The sequence below is a fragment of the Zootermopsis nevadensis genome, unplaced genomic scaffold, assembly GCF_977971745.1.
Source record: "Zootermopsis nevadensis isolate Lab colony 2312 unplaced genomic scaffold, Znev_1.0 Znev_ptg000031l, whole genome shotgun sequence".
Lineage (NCBI taxonomy): Eukaryota > Metazoa > Arthropoda > Insecta > Blattodea > Termopsidae > Zootermopsis > Zootermopsis nevadensis.
Window position 1 is genome coordinate 188992 of NW_028259163.1, and position 15632 is coordinate 204623.

The following is a 15632-nucleotide window of genomic DNA, read 5'->3' on the forward strand; positions in this document are numbered from 1 at the left end:
TAAAGAAGCCGGTGTTAATAGTGTACGTGAATCATTAAGAAATGGCTTACAGATTCCCCCCACCACCCATAAACAAACTGAATTGTGGGGTCGTGTCACCTCCGTCTGTTCCAACAATGAACTTTAACATTCCTCCGCCTGGGTTCAGGTCTCCATGGCTCTCTGATGCTCATCTTAGTGAGCCCCCACCGCCATATCCGTGGCCCCCCCAAGAGCATTCTGTGCTTCAGCCCCAAGAATGGGGCCAAGTGACCTCGCCCTATGAAGATATACGTTCACATGTGACTGCTGATTTGCTGTGGCTGAAAGATTGGCTGCATAGAAGGAGAATTGACACTCGTTTATGTCAGAAGAAGAAGAAGACTGTGCCTCTCAAGGTGCTCATTTCATGCACACTTTTATCTTTTTTATGCATTAACTGTATGTGGTATGGGAACTGATGTTTCTTCTCTTTACACGTTACTTTGTTACGAAGCCATAGTCCCATGTTATGTGAACTGTTACATAGGGTTATCCTACACATTTTGTTTTTTAAACATTTCTTTTAGATAAGATATCAGGGTTCTCGTAACAAAACTGTCTCCTGGGTTGTTATGCCATGTAGTCTTGTAGAAGTTTACGATGTTTCAAAGGTGCCTGCTTGCAGCTACTATCATCAGGGTGACTAGTAAGCCACGCACCGGGAATTTGTTTGAAAACCGGGGACCAGCGAGACGAAGAAGAACCTTCGGCAGACTACGTTGCGTAACGTCTCATGAGATTTGTTTTTAATATTTGTAGCTGTACTAATTTTGACCAGATTGAGCATGTGACTGATATTTTGAATCTTATAACATGATTGTTGAATATTATACTTTGTACTTTGGGTGTCTGCTTCGAAATTATCTTTATATATCAGTTAAGAAAATTTTAGGTTACAAAACTTTAAGAACAGAATATAAACCATTGTTTCACTTCCCCTTGATTTTTTTCAGGTATTTGAAGCCAGATGCATGTTGCAGTTATGCCTAACCAATGTGGAGGACTTACGCAGTCAACAGAAAGAACTGGAAACTCAATGCCATGATCTGAGTCCTGTCTGTTGGAGAGAAAAGTGGGACCACGTTAGGGAAATTCAGGTGAGTTGGTAATATTCATCACTAATCAGCTTGTAGGTGCTTTCAAATGCTTTGATATTTTGATGGTGTATGTGCTGGATGCGCATGTTGTAAATGACGTCTTTCACGCAATCGCAGACCCGATAAAAATGTTGTTCCAGCATCTTGATTTCTGTCTTATGTCTGATGGTTCATTACAAATCGGCCTGTATTTCATCCTTCATTACTCGGTAAACGGTGCACTCTTTTGAATCTAACGTCGTGATGATGTTTGTGGGTGGTTGATTATCGGCTGCATCAACAAGATAAAACCCTCATCAAAAACTGTATAATGGCAGTGTTGGTAGGCCGTTGTAAATGCGTGGAAATGTCAAAAGGTGTATTAACAAGTTTTATTGTTACCTTTTCTGCACAATTGCTTTCATTCGTGATAAGAAGTCAAAACAAATCTTATGATGTGCCCATCATGCATGAATTCATGCACATAACCTTCGTGTGAATTGAAGCTCCTGTTTTATTTAGGTTCAGATAAGTAACTGTTTGGATACGCTGTGTGATTCTGAAAGTGTAGACGCTTTGAGGATAAACTTACTGAAACGCAGTAAGAAACGCCAGAGAGAGAGAAGGCGAAGAGCTTTACACCGAGAAGCTGCGAAGGAATCCCGGGCCAGAAGACAACATCTGCACCGGCATATCGACACCTGGCTTAAAAACATGCAGGAAGTGGTTGAGGAAGCCAAGAGGGTGAGTCTTATTGGTTCGGTTATGGGCAGACAAAATGTCTGCTCTCCTCTACCGTTCTTCACTTCCCTTCCTACTCTGCTACCTAGCAGAGCGTAGTCAGCAGTATACCCGTAATGTACCGTGGCAAAAGATGCCAGCTGTAAGTGAAAGTTACTCTTGGTATTGACAGCGATTCTGTTTTGTAATTGAAAACATGCGTGACTATGGACGTGATTGCACAACTCGAGCTGCTGTCCAGACCTGAAACCTGAGATAAACGTTTTTAGCAAGACGTGGCCAAGACTTCCACTGCTACACGTAACGGCCGCTTACTCCCAAGTAGTTTGACCATAGTTATGCTCATGTTGACATTTGTAGACTGCAGACAACCAGTTTTGTTGCCAGGGATAAGTGACAGGTTAGATTACATTCAGTTCTCATGACTAGGAATATGTTTCTCGTATTATCATTCCCGGTATATATTTTTACCGTAACAAATTTACTTGTTTGTGATGTCCTTAGGTTACAACACAAGTGACTCACTATTAAGACCTACTTTTCAAGTGTTTGTACATTGGTTAATTGTGTTGAATGAAACTGAGGGACTCTACTGTGGTGCTGTTCTAAACAGTGATATCAGCAATCCTGAATTTTATACTAACGTGAAGTGTGTGTTGCACGAATGTAATGTAGTTGTATTGATTTGGGTCTTCATGCATATTAGTTAATATTTCTCAAAACTCACGTTCCATTTTACCTTCTTATGACGACTGATGCGTTCTTCTTGCGTCACCGGTGTTCCTCGTAGTTGCCGCCCATACAGCGGAAAGAAAGCGCATTTGCATTCAGTTGTAGACACTCTGAACTACAGCAAATAAGTTCATCATGTTTAGTCATCAGCTCACTTGGTCGTCCTTCACTTTTATTGTTCGTGGTTTGTCAGGAAGAGAGCCTGAAGCACGAAGCAGATCAAGTGCTGGCAGAGGTCACCCGCAAGAAGTCAGAGGCCCAGCGACAGATAAACATGTTGGCAGCATTGCAAAAGCTTCGCCATATCAGAGCGCAGATCGTGACGAACAGAGGCCAGCACGTGGATGCAGAGAGTGGACTCAGATTTGCGAGAGTCACAGGTTAGTTGCTCTAATAGATTTAATCAACCAATGAGCTGTTTGTTTAAGCCGAGAAAGGCACGCGATCGACGTGAGACTTCGGGATTTCGCGGCTGACAGAGCTCAGATCGGTCTTCTGGGTTGTGACAGTGTGTGTGATTTTGTAGGCGGTTACCAAGTTTTGAAGGAACGTCTTTTCAGTAGGTGGAAACAGTGTGTTCCTGTGAAATACTGGTAACCGCATTGTCACAATCCAGAAGACCATAGTCTGGAAACTTGAGAGGAGTGTAAGTGTGTCTAAATGTATCTTTGATTTAATCTTTGGTGTGTGCTAAATGTTACAGAGCATTTGGCAAAGTTGTGGCAGGACCAGTTGAAAGGCTACGACGTGGAGGAACAAGGCTTGCGAGTGATGTTGGATGCGGCTGTGGTGGAACGGACCAAGTCGGAGGTGTCGCAGGACAAGCAGATACTGGCTGAATGGGAAACTTTGCTGTTTGGGAAACGAGACGCATGTAGCAGTTTCTACAAGGCAGCAGAGTGGGATTTGGATGCATTTGTTGCACTGAGGTACGCAGGAACTTCCAATTCTTTCAGTGCATCTCTCAAGATACTGTGTGTGTGTGTGTATATGCACTTATGTATGCAAAAGAAGTTGCATGATTTTTAGTTTGTGAGTGTTAAGATAAAACAGTTACTGTGACTGATATATAATATTGAGGTAACGGAACTAGTAGCATTTATTCACAACATGAAATTCTGTCAGTTATCAATAGATTCAACGAAAGATCATGGATAACGGTTGTGCCATGTTAATGTTGTATATTGTATTATATTGCAGACATTCTTGGGACCAGTTTGTGGCTTCCCCAGGGGTTGTAATGTCATCTTCAATTCCTGTGGGCTGGGTCCTCCCATGCAACCCATCGTCAGAGGAATGGGAATCTCTTCTTACTAGCAGCAACAATAAACACTTGAAAATGTGATGTACGTTTAAGTTCCATCGAAAGGTTTGTGTGTCATACTTTCTGTTAATTTCTGGTAGAAGTTTTCTTTTGCTTCCGTCACCCGACGGGGCTTCGTAAATGTTGGCACACAGGATACGCAGAACTTCGTGCAATAATCTCAAAGGCTTATTGAGAAATTAATACGAAACTCAGTAAGATTCATAGTAGAGTTCTTCGTAAGAGCCCTTTCAATTGTCGGTTAATAATTGTTTGAAGGTACTCTCTTTGAACATGGTTTTCTAATTTTTTCTATAGTGGCGTATAAAACCGGTTATTACTGACATTCATGGCTCTGTGTAACATTATTTCTTCTTACCTTATAATGTAATGAAGTAAACCACAAATACAATTAAAAACATTTCTTTTATGGTCAGGAATGATAGGGGTGATTTTACTTCTGGATATGCGTGTAGGTTATTTGAATCTGTGGTTTTGTATGTATCAGATTTCTTGCTTTCACTGGATAGTGGAATGGTGTCTGGACCTAAATGAATGTTTCACGTGTCTGACTCATGAAATTTTAATTACATTCTCACTATAACATGATACATGTTGAGCAAACATCACATTCCATAATTTTTCTTGTCGCACAGTTAAAGCGACCTTAGCACACAATAAATAGCCACACATATCAAGAACCATCAGAATTCTGGGTATATTAATATTACTACAGTTGGCTAGAATAACACACTTCATTCTGAAAGATCACACCTAACATTCGGTGATGAAACTTTTTCTTTTTCTTTCTAGAAGCTCCGTAACCTCACAAGATAGAGTATAATGAGACAGGCAAGATACAGGTTCTACACCAAATAGGCAGAGTAAAATATAAAACTGGCGACCATGTCTGTCGTGGTATGCAATTCTTGTGACATAGAAACATGGGACAGTTGTAAAAAATTCTGGAGATACTTCCATTCTTGTAGCTCTCCTGCTATATACACTTCTACTCATATTTTTAAATTCTTGACAGAGCATCTTATGACGTGTAACAGAACTATCGCTTGGGGACAGCGCAGTACTCTGCTATTTAAGCCGTAATTTACTTTGTTCAGGCGAGAAAGATCAGCCATAAAAATGCCTGTATATATAAAAGTAAGCTACAAATAATGTGGGGGCGATGAGAGAAGGTTAATAATTATACTATATTATTATAATTGATGTTCTCTGCTAATATAACTGTAGTTAACATTTACAAAAGTTTGACAGTGGGTCATTCATGTAAAGTCAGCAAATGGATGTCGCGTCACTGTCGCAGAATATTAAGTGGAGCTTCTGTGGCATCACCATTTGAGACATTAATGTTCAGGAAGTATAAACAAAATAAAAATATAATGCTGTTGTCACAAAATCAACACAGCAGTAACTTTTGATGAGACTGACATTATTTTATCCTGAAATTGTAGAGCCATGGGAATACTTTTAGGGCATTCGTCAACACTGAAGTTGCAGCTTCGCGTATTCCTCGGATAATTGGGGTGAAGTTCTTTTGTACTGCACGACAGTCCATTTGCATACCTCATTTACTTAGGTTTGTCAGGCCACACAGTTGCCAATTCTACCAAAATTGTATTGCCACTTGGCAAATAATGTACTCAAAATTCAGCATTGCACTCCTACTCTACTCTGAAGGAACCACGTATTTATAACGTTTACTTATAAACACGCCCCTCCTTACCTTAAGCATATGTATGTTGAAGTTCACTCTCTTCTGGGATATGGCTGTGTAGTCTGGTATTTTACTGACATTTCAGAGGTGATATTCTCCAAAATGTAAATTTTTGTTACAGTTGATTTTGTAAGCTTTCATGCCACTTACAGATTTTATTTTCAGCCTGTAATTCTCCCACAGTGGGACATCCACACAAGTTTTTTTTTAATGTGGTGCCAAAACATTATTTTGGTTCAGTTTTGTGATTTTTTAACATATTTAAGGTAATGTAGGTGAGTAATGTTTTTCAAAACACTGTAACAAAAATTGTATGCAACCAAACAGATTTGTTATTATCCCGAGTCACCTTATGCTGTGATTAGATTTTTTGTGTTGTGTGGCAGACCATAATTGTTCCCATCCATGTGCATGTCGTAATACAAGTGTTAACTGTTCTCTATCGAAACATCATCAATGGAAGACCCACAGTGTAGACTCCAGGTTGTTACATTGCTTCCTAATTACAAGTGTCTCTTAATTTCATTGTGCATCGGCTAGTGACGCTTTTTGTCCATAAGCTCTTGTACGGGGCGCCCGTAACCCCTGATTAGTCAACTGTCTGCAGGGCTAGTAACCTGTATGTACTGGTGCTAAGACCTAATTAATTAACATACCATCCTAACAGTGGATGTAGCTAGAAGGGCCAAGAATAATGCAGTTTGAACAAATTAATATTGTGTTTAAATTTAAGTAGTAAACAATATTACAGATAAAGAGGGAGGACATAACATTGTCTTTTTAACATACTAAGGTTTCACCATGCACAATAAATGTAACTCAGAATTATGTTAGCCATCAATGGATTTTATGTAAAGAATACATTCAATGTTTGTACCAATATTACTTTACAAACCCTTCAAAACTGACAGTGTTCCAACATGTGTAAAGTAAGTAAGAACATATCAAAAATTTAGTGGGCTCTCTAGGCCATCATACCAATCTGCATATATTATAGGGACCAGACATGTAGGACCTTCGATAGAAACAGAAAACAAATATTCAGTACGGATTTCCGTGAGGGACAGCAGAGACAACTTTATTTGATGTTCTCTTTAGGCAGTTTTGTGAAGGGACAGAAGAAAACATAAAAACTGACAGAATCAATCACAGTTCCTCTTGAATATAAAGCAAAAGTCCTGTTATTTTGAAACATACAAAACAAACTCAGAACAAATAAATTATGCATATTAACAAACTTTATTTTCAGTTATGTCTGCAAAAATATCCAAAATATATGTAATTAAAATTGTGTAGTGTAAAATCTGAGAGGCATTTGATTGTTTTGTCAGGACATTCCACATGCAGATGAATGTACTAAATGTCTGGTCACTCCAGTGCACATAAGCCAATTATGTAAATGGCCGTAACATAAATTGCATCACTCTTCTATACTAGCACGTAAAATCACAGACATCAGCTGAGACATGTAATCTCTTGAAGTTTCAGATTTTCTGTAATCCAAGTAATTAAAAACAATTTCTAGAAATATTTATTATGCTTGCCATCTTAAAAATGCTTTCACATACACATCGAGGCTGGCAAGAATTGTAAATTAATAATCATAAAAGCGGGTGATGTAATTCTGCATAAATATCCTCCAGATTGCTTTTACTTGTTAAGTTGTCACACATAAATGCTCACCATGTTTATAAATGTTAATGCACAAAAAAGTTTCACACAAAATTTTCATACCTGCCTTATTTCCATAAAAAATTTCAAATGTCTTGACTACAATTTATCAGTATGCATTATCGGGTGTAAAAATAAATAAGATTTCATGCAATTGCTATGTTACCCAAAATTACATTTAAAGGTTGTATATTTAATTAAAGACCCATTGCCATGCAATTTCAGGGTCCTAACATTCAAGGATAGGCATGTAACTCAAACCTCAGAAGACTGCATGGCTGGCACGCTGATGATATTGATGATATAAAATTAAAAAGTTTTAAAGTGGAGTTGTCTCCAGTGACTTCATACTGAAACCAAGTTTCATGAAAATACTCACGTTCCAAAGTTATTAGTGATATCATTAAATGCTGATAATGAAATTAACTAAAATGTGGTGAAAGAGACGGAGGAAACACACGCAAGCATCTGGTTCGAGGATCATCAGTGTTACCAGATCAAACAGATTTATACAGATTCATGCAGTCATTACATAAGAGCAGCACTGTTAGAGAGCACGTGTTACACTGATGGGAAGCTCACAGCAGAACGCTACTTTGTTACTGTGGCGTGTGCTTTCACATACTTGTTCAAAAAATGTTACTGTGAGAAGATACGCAGACACGATGATATTCTGCTTATGGACAGAGTAGCAGACGAAGGATCTGAAAGTTCTTGTACCTTTCCTCATTAACTGACCTGCCATTTATTTCTTCATGAAATGTTTCTGTGTAATTTCATGGACAGGAACTCATAATTTTCAAACTTTTGCTTCTAATTCTCTTACCCCAAGATTCAGTAAATACCATACATTCTATTGACCTTACTGACTTAACCTCTTCTGGTCACACCTTTTCATTTTACAATACAAAATAAAAGACAGAGCAATTTTGTGTTGTTATTCTGGAAAGTTCATGTTCAGTTAGGCATGTCACACACAGGAAAACAGTTGAATGAAATCAGTCTCATAAAATGGCCCAGCAGCCATGAGAATGACGAACTTCAAATATGGAGAAAAACCGAGGGACTTCGGCATTAAGATGAAAGCGAATTTTGTAAGCAGCAACCATTTGGGCCAGTACACACTTTCTGGAATGTGTGGATGTCAGCACTATCGAAAGTTAAAGAAAAAGAAGAAGAAATGGAATTGTGAGACGTTAGTAACATGATATACGGATCAAAGGACTGCTCTCTGACTTGAGGAAGAGTGATGGAATGGTTGAACAGAATTCTGTGGTTGCTGGCGATCCTCTGCAGCCTCGCAAGTTAGTGAAACCCTGGTGCTGTCCTGCCGTGTGCAGTCGGAGTCAGGAGAGACGTGTTGGTGACAGGAGCGAAAGCTCACCTATGTCAGTGCAGTAGTACATGAAAGTAATAGTTATTCCTGTTCATACCCTTATTCTCCTGTAGTATGTGTGTCTATCGAACCAGGAATCTCAGTGATAAGTGATTTTGTCCTCTCCTCAGCTTCTTCACACATCAAGGGACTTGGGATCGACCACGGTGCATTACCAAGGAACATCCCTATGTCAATTTTTTTCTCCTGAAGGCGCTACCAGGACCAGGCCGTAGGGAAGCTATCGAGGGTAAGGGTGGAGGCAGTTCTACCAAAGAGCGTGTTCACAGCAGGACCGCAGCACAACAAGAGGGCTTCACGGTAGGTGAGTGAAGTCAGCCACAGCTGGTAACAAAGCTGACAAGAATGTGGGCAGTGTGGGGGCATTGTACCACGGCTACGGCTTCATGAAAGAAACATTTTAAACTAGAGGCAACCCAGTCACGTGAAGTCATTGTTATGCAACTGTTATGTGAAACTCAGCTGAATGGTTTCCTGCAACTTCAGTTTTGTTGGGAGTGCGTGCCATACAGTGGCTTTCTGATTTGTCTAAAAATAATGGGCAAAGGAGGTGTCCCATATAACCTGAAGCCTCTCATCATTTACATTTAATTATTTAGCAATATTGGTGCAGTGTGTGTGGAGAATTTACAACGTTGATGCGATACTTCTCATCGTTCATGGACATGATCAGCAAGAAACTGTTTGCATGAAACTTATTACAAGCAACTAATTTTCTCTATGTATGACCTGCCTTATTATTTCCATTACATCTGCATAACCGAGAAGAATGGCTGACATCTGCAGGTGACTTAATTATTATAATACTTAACAGATAAGTCTGAGTACAAGGTGCCAACAGATAATTTCAACTGGATTAGATGAGGGGAAGATTTGGACTCATTGCATTGCACCGATGAGATGGCATTTTGATACATCACAGGAACTTCATTGGAAGAGGATACAGTCTCACCTCTCCTGCAGTTTTGAGCAGGACAACCCCCTGCAGGAAGTGCTCTGCCTCGCACCAGGGTATAACGTTTCGTCATTCATTGCCACAGGCCTGCGTAGTTTCCGTAAAGATTTGCAGGCAGCGGCCCTCCGGCAGTAAACAGTCGCGTCCCAGAAGAGTCATAGCAGTGTGTATAGATGGCAGGCGTGTACTTTATATGTTGGAAGCCGTCGATATATTCTTCATCAGGAAACTGGACATAAAACATCCAACAGAGCAATCATTTACTCCAAAAGAACATGGAATGGTGATACTGAAATCTAATTTAATGCAGATGAATTTTGAAAAGTTATAGTGCAAACTAATGTGAAACCATTGGCACAATAGGATGAACAAGTTGGAAATATCACATACTTGTAGGACGCAATTCGGTGGTAGTAATAACATGATCTGTTTGTTTATAGATTTATGTAATTGCTCATAGTTAAAAACAGTAACACTAAATAGTATAAAGGCTGTCAGTAATTAATTAGGGAGGATGTGTGGAAAAGTCTATTTCAAGGTAGTATACAAGTTTTGAAGGACTGAGGAAAACCACAAACATTCCTCCAGGATAACTGATCTCTGGGCTGACATTCAAAATGTGGGACTCTCCTGAGTACTGAAGCAAGAGTGTTAACCACCGCACTGCGATGTTCTGAGAGATGAAAGCTTACCACCCAGCCTTTGGATGCCTTAAGGTGCACAGTTCGACTGGAATTTATGCTCGACTCCAGGTACTTCCCTGCCCGGAGGTCATAGAAGAGAAGTATTCCAACACCAGTTCCAATAGTCAAGACATTGCCTTGGAAACTTGCCGATCGAATACCTGGGAAAGGCAAGGCAAAGAACTTTTAGCTGGGAATCAAATTGAACAGTTAAACTTAAATCATAGTCAACAGAAATGAGATATTTAAGAAGAGTGGAAAAGACTAGCAAAAATAAATGACAATAAGTGAAGAAATGTATGCAGAGCGCAACAATGGTTCACTTGCTCTGTTGTTGCCTCCAGATTTTCAATTTGTGAACGTGTTATTAAAAGTAATACGAGTGGGTATGGGAAGATGTTTGTCCTTTGGGACTGGTACCAGTGACATTTGCATGGCAACTTGTCTGGCTGTGGATTCATCATGTGGGGATTCCTCACCCAAAAACTTCTGTGAGCACAAACACACGTAGGTATTCACATAATGTGACTGTTGGAATGTATCTACAAATTTCAGTAAAATTACGAACGTAAAATATGAAAATCCACTCGGTGGTTCTCAAAAGTTATGTGCAGACAGGCATGAACGAAACAGCTAACAATCCTAATTTCTGGAAGCCTTAGTTGTGAATGCGCCTAAGTGCCTAAAACATTCACAGCTCTGATAATTTGGACATTATAGGATATGCAGTGAAGAACCCAAGATAATATGAGAAGAAAGTGAACACACAGCCTAACTACAAACAGACATAAAGCAGATCCAGATAAGTTCTGTTCATGGCCATTTTCTGAAAAGAAAAATGATATTTCACGGTTTTATGATTATGTTTTATACCGTCTTAAGTGAGATGAATAAGGATCTGTGTAACAATAGCATACAAATGTAGTAAAAATGTAATAACGCTTATAATGTTTATAAAACGTAGATTGTTAATGAATATCTACCACGGCACAAACGAAGAGAGGGCTTGGATAAACAGTAATAATAAAATAAATTTTCTTAAATCACTTATTTCTTACCACAGCCACTGTATCGTGGTGAGATTTTCTTGACAGCTTGAAGTGTTCGGGCATCCAGAAGCAAAGTGTACGAGCGACAACCCACAGCATACATTCCTGCGTCCTGAACGGCTAGGCAGACATTTTCTTGGCATGATGGCAGCTTCCTTGACAGCTTCTGTGTGATGTAACAAGTTTGTACAGAGCAAGAAATAAGCGTACTTTGGATATTTGGAATTATATTACATAACTACATCCATGAAGCAGAGATTCCTTGAGAAGCTAATTGTCCCACAACTAGTCAAGAAATTTGCCACATTTTATGGAACTCTAAACGTTTATTACTGGTTTCACAAAACCCCACTACTGGACCACACCTCCTGTCGGCTGTGTGAGCACTAATTCTATATGTTCATGGCTACTCTTCATATCTGGAGTGTCTATTTCCTCCAGCTGCACTTGAAGATGCACCACGCCGTCATGACGAGGGACTCGCTTCTCACAGATCTTATGACATAAACTGGGGGGAGGGGGGGGGACATGAGCAAGGGATAGAAGTGGTGAGGTACGAGGTATGAATGCAAGGAGCAGGAATGAAGTTTATTGAGCAGGAAGTGGGATTTATTGACTAGCTAAGCATACTGCTAGCTTCTGAAGGACTACTATGTGGGATTTGTTTGTTAGTTATATTGTTACTGCAGTAAGCTCCTAGTTTTTTTTTTGGCTAACGAAGGGATGAAGATGCACGGATAATAGAAAAACACAGATAATCCATAATATTTTATTTTGTGCGTTCACAGACTCACAAATTATCTTTCCAGGCTATCAGCTGTGCCAGTTGGTTAAAAATTGACATTTCAGGGACCAACACCATCCTCATCATCAGAATTATGTCGTGATTCTGACATCATTTTTTAACCGACCGACATGCCTGATAGCCCGGAAAGATTTTATTAATACCACATCGTTGCTTGAACCTGGTCAGACATACAACAGACCCACTTAACTCACTTTTTGATCCCAAAGCTTCATGAAAAAACATGGCTCTCTGTGCACACATGGAACCAGACTGATGTTCCATGCTCCCAGAACCCCCCCCCCCCCCAAAGTGGACTGTATGGTGCGGAAAGAGGTCAGAAGTGTAGTTCATACGTGTCTGCCAAAATGTGAAAAAAGAAAAAAAGCTGTGTAGTCACACGCGGAGAATCCACACGCAGACAATCGAGTGTTTCAAGAACTTTTCTTGACGAACCATCACAAAGGGACATTCTCAGTACAAGGTGTTTGAAGTACTGTACATCATTACAAGATTCACATCTGTTTTAAAACAAATTAGAAATCTTGAGTAGCAGAATTCAGTTATGAGTAACAAACCTGCTTAAATGTCTCAGCATTCCAAATGTGAATATAACCATTCAGTGAAAGTGCTGCTATCTCTTGGAAACTCTTGTTGAAAGCAACTGCACGGACCTTCTGCGCTGACTTGCATTCCTTGACAGCCAGTGCGCGTAAATGATTATACGTGGGCACTTCCTGCTTTGTAGTCATGTCATCCTCCTGGACTCGCCACAGCGCCATCCGGGTGTCACGAGAACCAGAGACCAAGAACTGGTCATCCAGCCAGCACATGTCAAACACCCAGTCTCGATGTGCCCCCTATAAAACCCCAAAAGTTTCATATATTTGTCAGAATTTGGGTAAGGTTTTGTATAATCTTGCCCAAAGAAATTTTAAATTTAATTACAAAAGCTACAGTTTATGACTTCTTGCAATTGTGTTTTATGTCTGCAGAAAACGTTGCAGTACGCTGAAAGAACACACAAATTCGCGGTATCTTGCGCTGAAATAACAATTTTGTAACGTTCCTGTACATGTAAGATTGTACAGCAAAAATGAATGTATCAACATTAGACAGGTTTTGAGTTACAGATCACACCAAGTGCAATTATTTATGACTTCTTTATCAAATAGCAATCTTCCATTTATACCCAACTTAATGACATTAATTTTGACATTTTACATAATAGGAGCCAGGGTAGCTCAGTCAGTATAGAGACTGACTATGGACTGGAATACCAGGGTTTGATCCCTGGCGGGGGCAGAGGATGTTTCCTCTAGCCTCTGCATCCAGACAGGCCCTGGGGTCCACCAAGCCTCCTATCTAATCAGTATCAGGGTCCTTTCCTGGGTATAAAGTGCAGCTGGGGCATGACGCTGACCACTCACCATTATATTATTGTTGCTGTTCAGAATGAGTAGGAGCTATACTGCCTCCCCCCGCAAGTGCTCACATGATGTATAGTGGGACTTACTTTCTTTTTTACATAATAGGAACAATGATAAGAATGATATTCCTAATAATTCTAATCACTGGGCTACACCATGAATGAAATTGAAGATCCCTGCAAGGCTATGGTGCATACCAAATTTAATTCCTCACACAGCCCAAATACTAAACTTTTCTATTCCTTTGTGGGCATTGCTGATGAGTAAACTACAACGATTTTCAACCAGTTACAGCACGAAAGGGTAAAATATCAGAATTACGAGAGATCACAGTATCTGTTGCTTTGGCACTACCACAAACTGTCAGACAGTTAAAGTTTCTTTTATAAACTGTTCCAGAATCAAATGTCAGTATGTCGACAAATATAGTATCACAGTTCATGTTTGTGCCAGCATTCCCATCTTGCGCTGCAGGCTATCCCAGTGTTTATTTTTAGCCATTTTCCTCACCCACTCAATACATAACATCAACTCTCAATTCTCATGAAGTGATAACTATAGGAATATTACATGATGCATCCTCATGTGTGTGAAATAACGTAATGTAGAAACAAACATCCATTCTCTCCAACTAATGTTTTTCAGTAATCTTTTTATGCAGACTGCCTGTAATCAGATAACTCTTCAGTTGTGAATGACGGGTGTAAAAATAAAGTTTATTAAATTAGGATGTGCAACACTGGTACCGATATGAAAAAGGTAGAAAGCTTTGACTATGGAACAAATAAAAAATATGCTTACTTCTCCGACACACACTGGGTCCAGAGTTGGCAGCCGGTACACTGCAATCTCACTGGAGTTCCTTGCCCCTGTTGCTAAAAGTGTCTTTGAGGGATTAATTTGCACTGAATGGATCCCACATTGCTGATCTTGTGGCAATGTAATGGAGTCTCTTCTGCCTTGTAATGAAGGAATCTGGTCTAATTTTTGTGTGACTACATCATACACCATCAGCTGTGAACAATTTCATACATTACCATGGTAATGAATAACAATTATTCTGTTGTCCAACAGTATCAAACATTAATTACATTTTGCATGTAAAATGGCATCATATGCAGTATAGTTTCATGGACACACACTTCGAAAATAACTTCAACCAACATGACACTAAGTGTAAATGATGAAGTCCCAGTTTCAAGATGAACCAACTTTATTAATGAAACCTGCCTCTGCTTCCAGCAATTTCGTGTGAAGTTCTAACCTTACCTTATTACACTTCGTTCCAAATACAACTTGTCTGTCACTTAACCACTGAGAACAAAACACTTTGTTCATATTACTAAGGGAAACTGAGTACTCTTTAAACATTTCGTGTGTTAGAATATGTCGTGAGCCGTATTCTGGGCCAACCCATTTGGGTTCTCTGCCGCCCATTTCTCGTCCTCGCACAAAGTCAACAAAATTATATGACGTATTAAGAACCTGCTTCTCAGCAACTGCACTCTCTTCTTCATCGTCAGAATCCTCATAACATACAAAGTCCTCGGGTTTGTCAGGCTTACGAGAGCGTTCCAATCGCATAGCACGTAACCGCATATGTAACTCCTCAATTCTACATAACGTAGCACAAGGTGGACGACGTCCATAAACTGGAATTATACGAGTGTGTGCCATCGCATTAATTTTGTAACAGTATTAATTCTTAAAGATGCTAACACGACTAAACACAGGTTAAGGACTGACCAGTAACGACCTAACCAGCACCTTAATTAAAGTGCACAGTTCTTAAAAGACTGATCCTGGGATTCATTACTTAGCATGTCTCGCTTCATCTATGAATATACCATTTATTGCACACGACACAGAATTTTGCGTTTTCTCTGTAGAACATCATCGAAAACATTCACTTTCTTAAACATACTGCAAGAACATGAGAATATTTATTTCCCTAAAACAGCTGATAAGTAGGGTGAATCGGTCCGCACTATTTTCAGAACGAAAAACAGTTCAAAGAACTCAGAAATGTCAATGACTACTTGAAGATAAACCACTAACA

At 39.6% G+C, this 15632-nt stretch overlaps 2 protein-coding genes across 9 annotated transcripts; one reads left to right on the plus strand and one right to left on the minus strand.

The window, feature by feature from the left end:
- The first annotated feature begins 41 nt into the window (after positions 1-41).
- LOC110826745 (programmed cell death protein 7) lies at positions 42-11353 on the plus strand. 6 transcript variants are annotated; one of them, XM_022057899.2, is made up of 7 exons: positions 42-377; positions 975-1118; positions 1620-1841; positions 2764-2950; positions 3274-3499; positions 3771-3939; positions 4687-11353. In XM_022057899.2, exons 1-6 carry the CDS (start codon positions 42-44, stop codon positions 3913-3915), a joined length of 1260 nt encoding a protein of 419 aa, XP_021913591.1. In that variant the 3' UTR covers positions 3916-3939; positions 4687-11353. The 6 variants fall into 6 exon arrangements, with proteins under 6 accessions (XP_021913591.1, XP_021913425.1, XP_021913677.1 ...); XM_022057733.2 differs by having other exon boundaries at positions 8783-11353; XM_022057985.2 differs by having other exon boundaries at positions 3771-3916.
- Positions 4441-15579, minus strand: DCAF12 (DDB1 and CUL4 associated factor 12-like protein). Of its 3 annotated transcripts, XM_022057304.2 has the most exons (6): positions 14843-15577; positions 14375-14587; positions 12722-13003; positions 11369-11525; positions 10320-10471; positions 4441-9856 (listed from the first exon to the last, which is right to left on the minus strand). In XM_022057304.2, exons 1-6 carry the CDS (start codon positions 15248-15250, stop codon positions 9701-9703), a joined length of 1368 nt encoding a protein of 455 aa, XP_021912996.1. In that variant the 5' UTR covers positions 15251-15577; the 3' UTR covers positions 4441-9700. The 3 variants fall into 3 exon arrangements, with proteins under 3 accessions (XP_021912996.1, XP_021913082.1, XP_021912914.1); XM_022057390.2 differs by lacking the exon at positions 4441-9856 and having other exon boundaries at positions 10057-10471; positions 15059-15579; XM_022057222.2 differs by lacking the exon at positions 4441-9856 and having other exon boundaries at positions 10057-10471; positions 14843-15578.
- Positions 15580-15632: the final 53 nt, after the last annotated feature.

What these genes read in the sequence shown, in the direction of transcription:
- LOC110826745 (XM_087359471.1), top strand. Translation starts at nt 42, where the DNA reads ATGGCTTACAGATTCCCCCCACCACCCATAAACAAACTGAATTGTGGG. An exon ending in AGAAGACTGTGCCTCTCAAG is followed by an intron (nt 378 to 974) that starts GTGCTCATTTCA and finishes GATTTTTTTCAG; the next exon opens with GTATTTGAAGCCAGATGCAT. An exon ending in ACCACGTTAGGGAAATTCAG is followed by an intron (nt 1,119 to 1,619) that starts GTGAGTTGGTAA and finishes TGTTTTATTTAG; the next exon opens with GTTCAGATAAGTAACTGTTT.
- DCAF12 (XM_022057222.2), bottom strand. Translation starts at nt 15,250, where the DNA reads ATGGCACACACTCGTATAATTCCAGTTTATGGACGTCGTCCACCTTGT. An exon ending in ACCCAGTGTGTGTCGGAGAA is followed by an intron (nt 13,004 to 14,374) that starts GTAAGCATATTT and finishes GGGGTTTTATAG; the next exon opens with GGGGCACATCGAGACTGGGT. An exon ending in ACCACGATACAGTGGCTGTG is followed by an intron (nt 10,472 to 11,368) that starts GTAAGAAATAAG and finishes TGCCTTTCCCAG; the next exon opens with GTATTCGATCGGCAAGTTTC.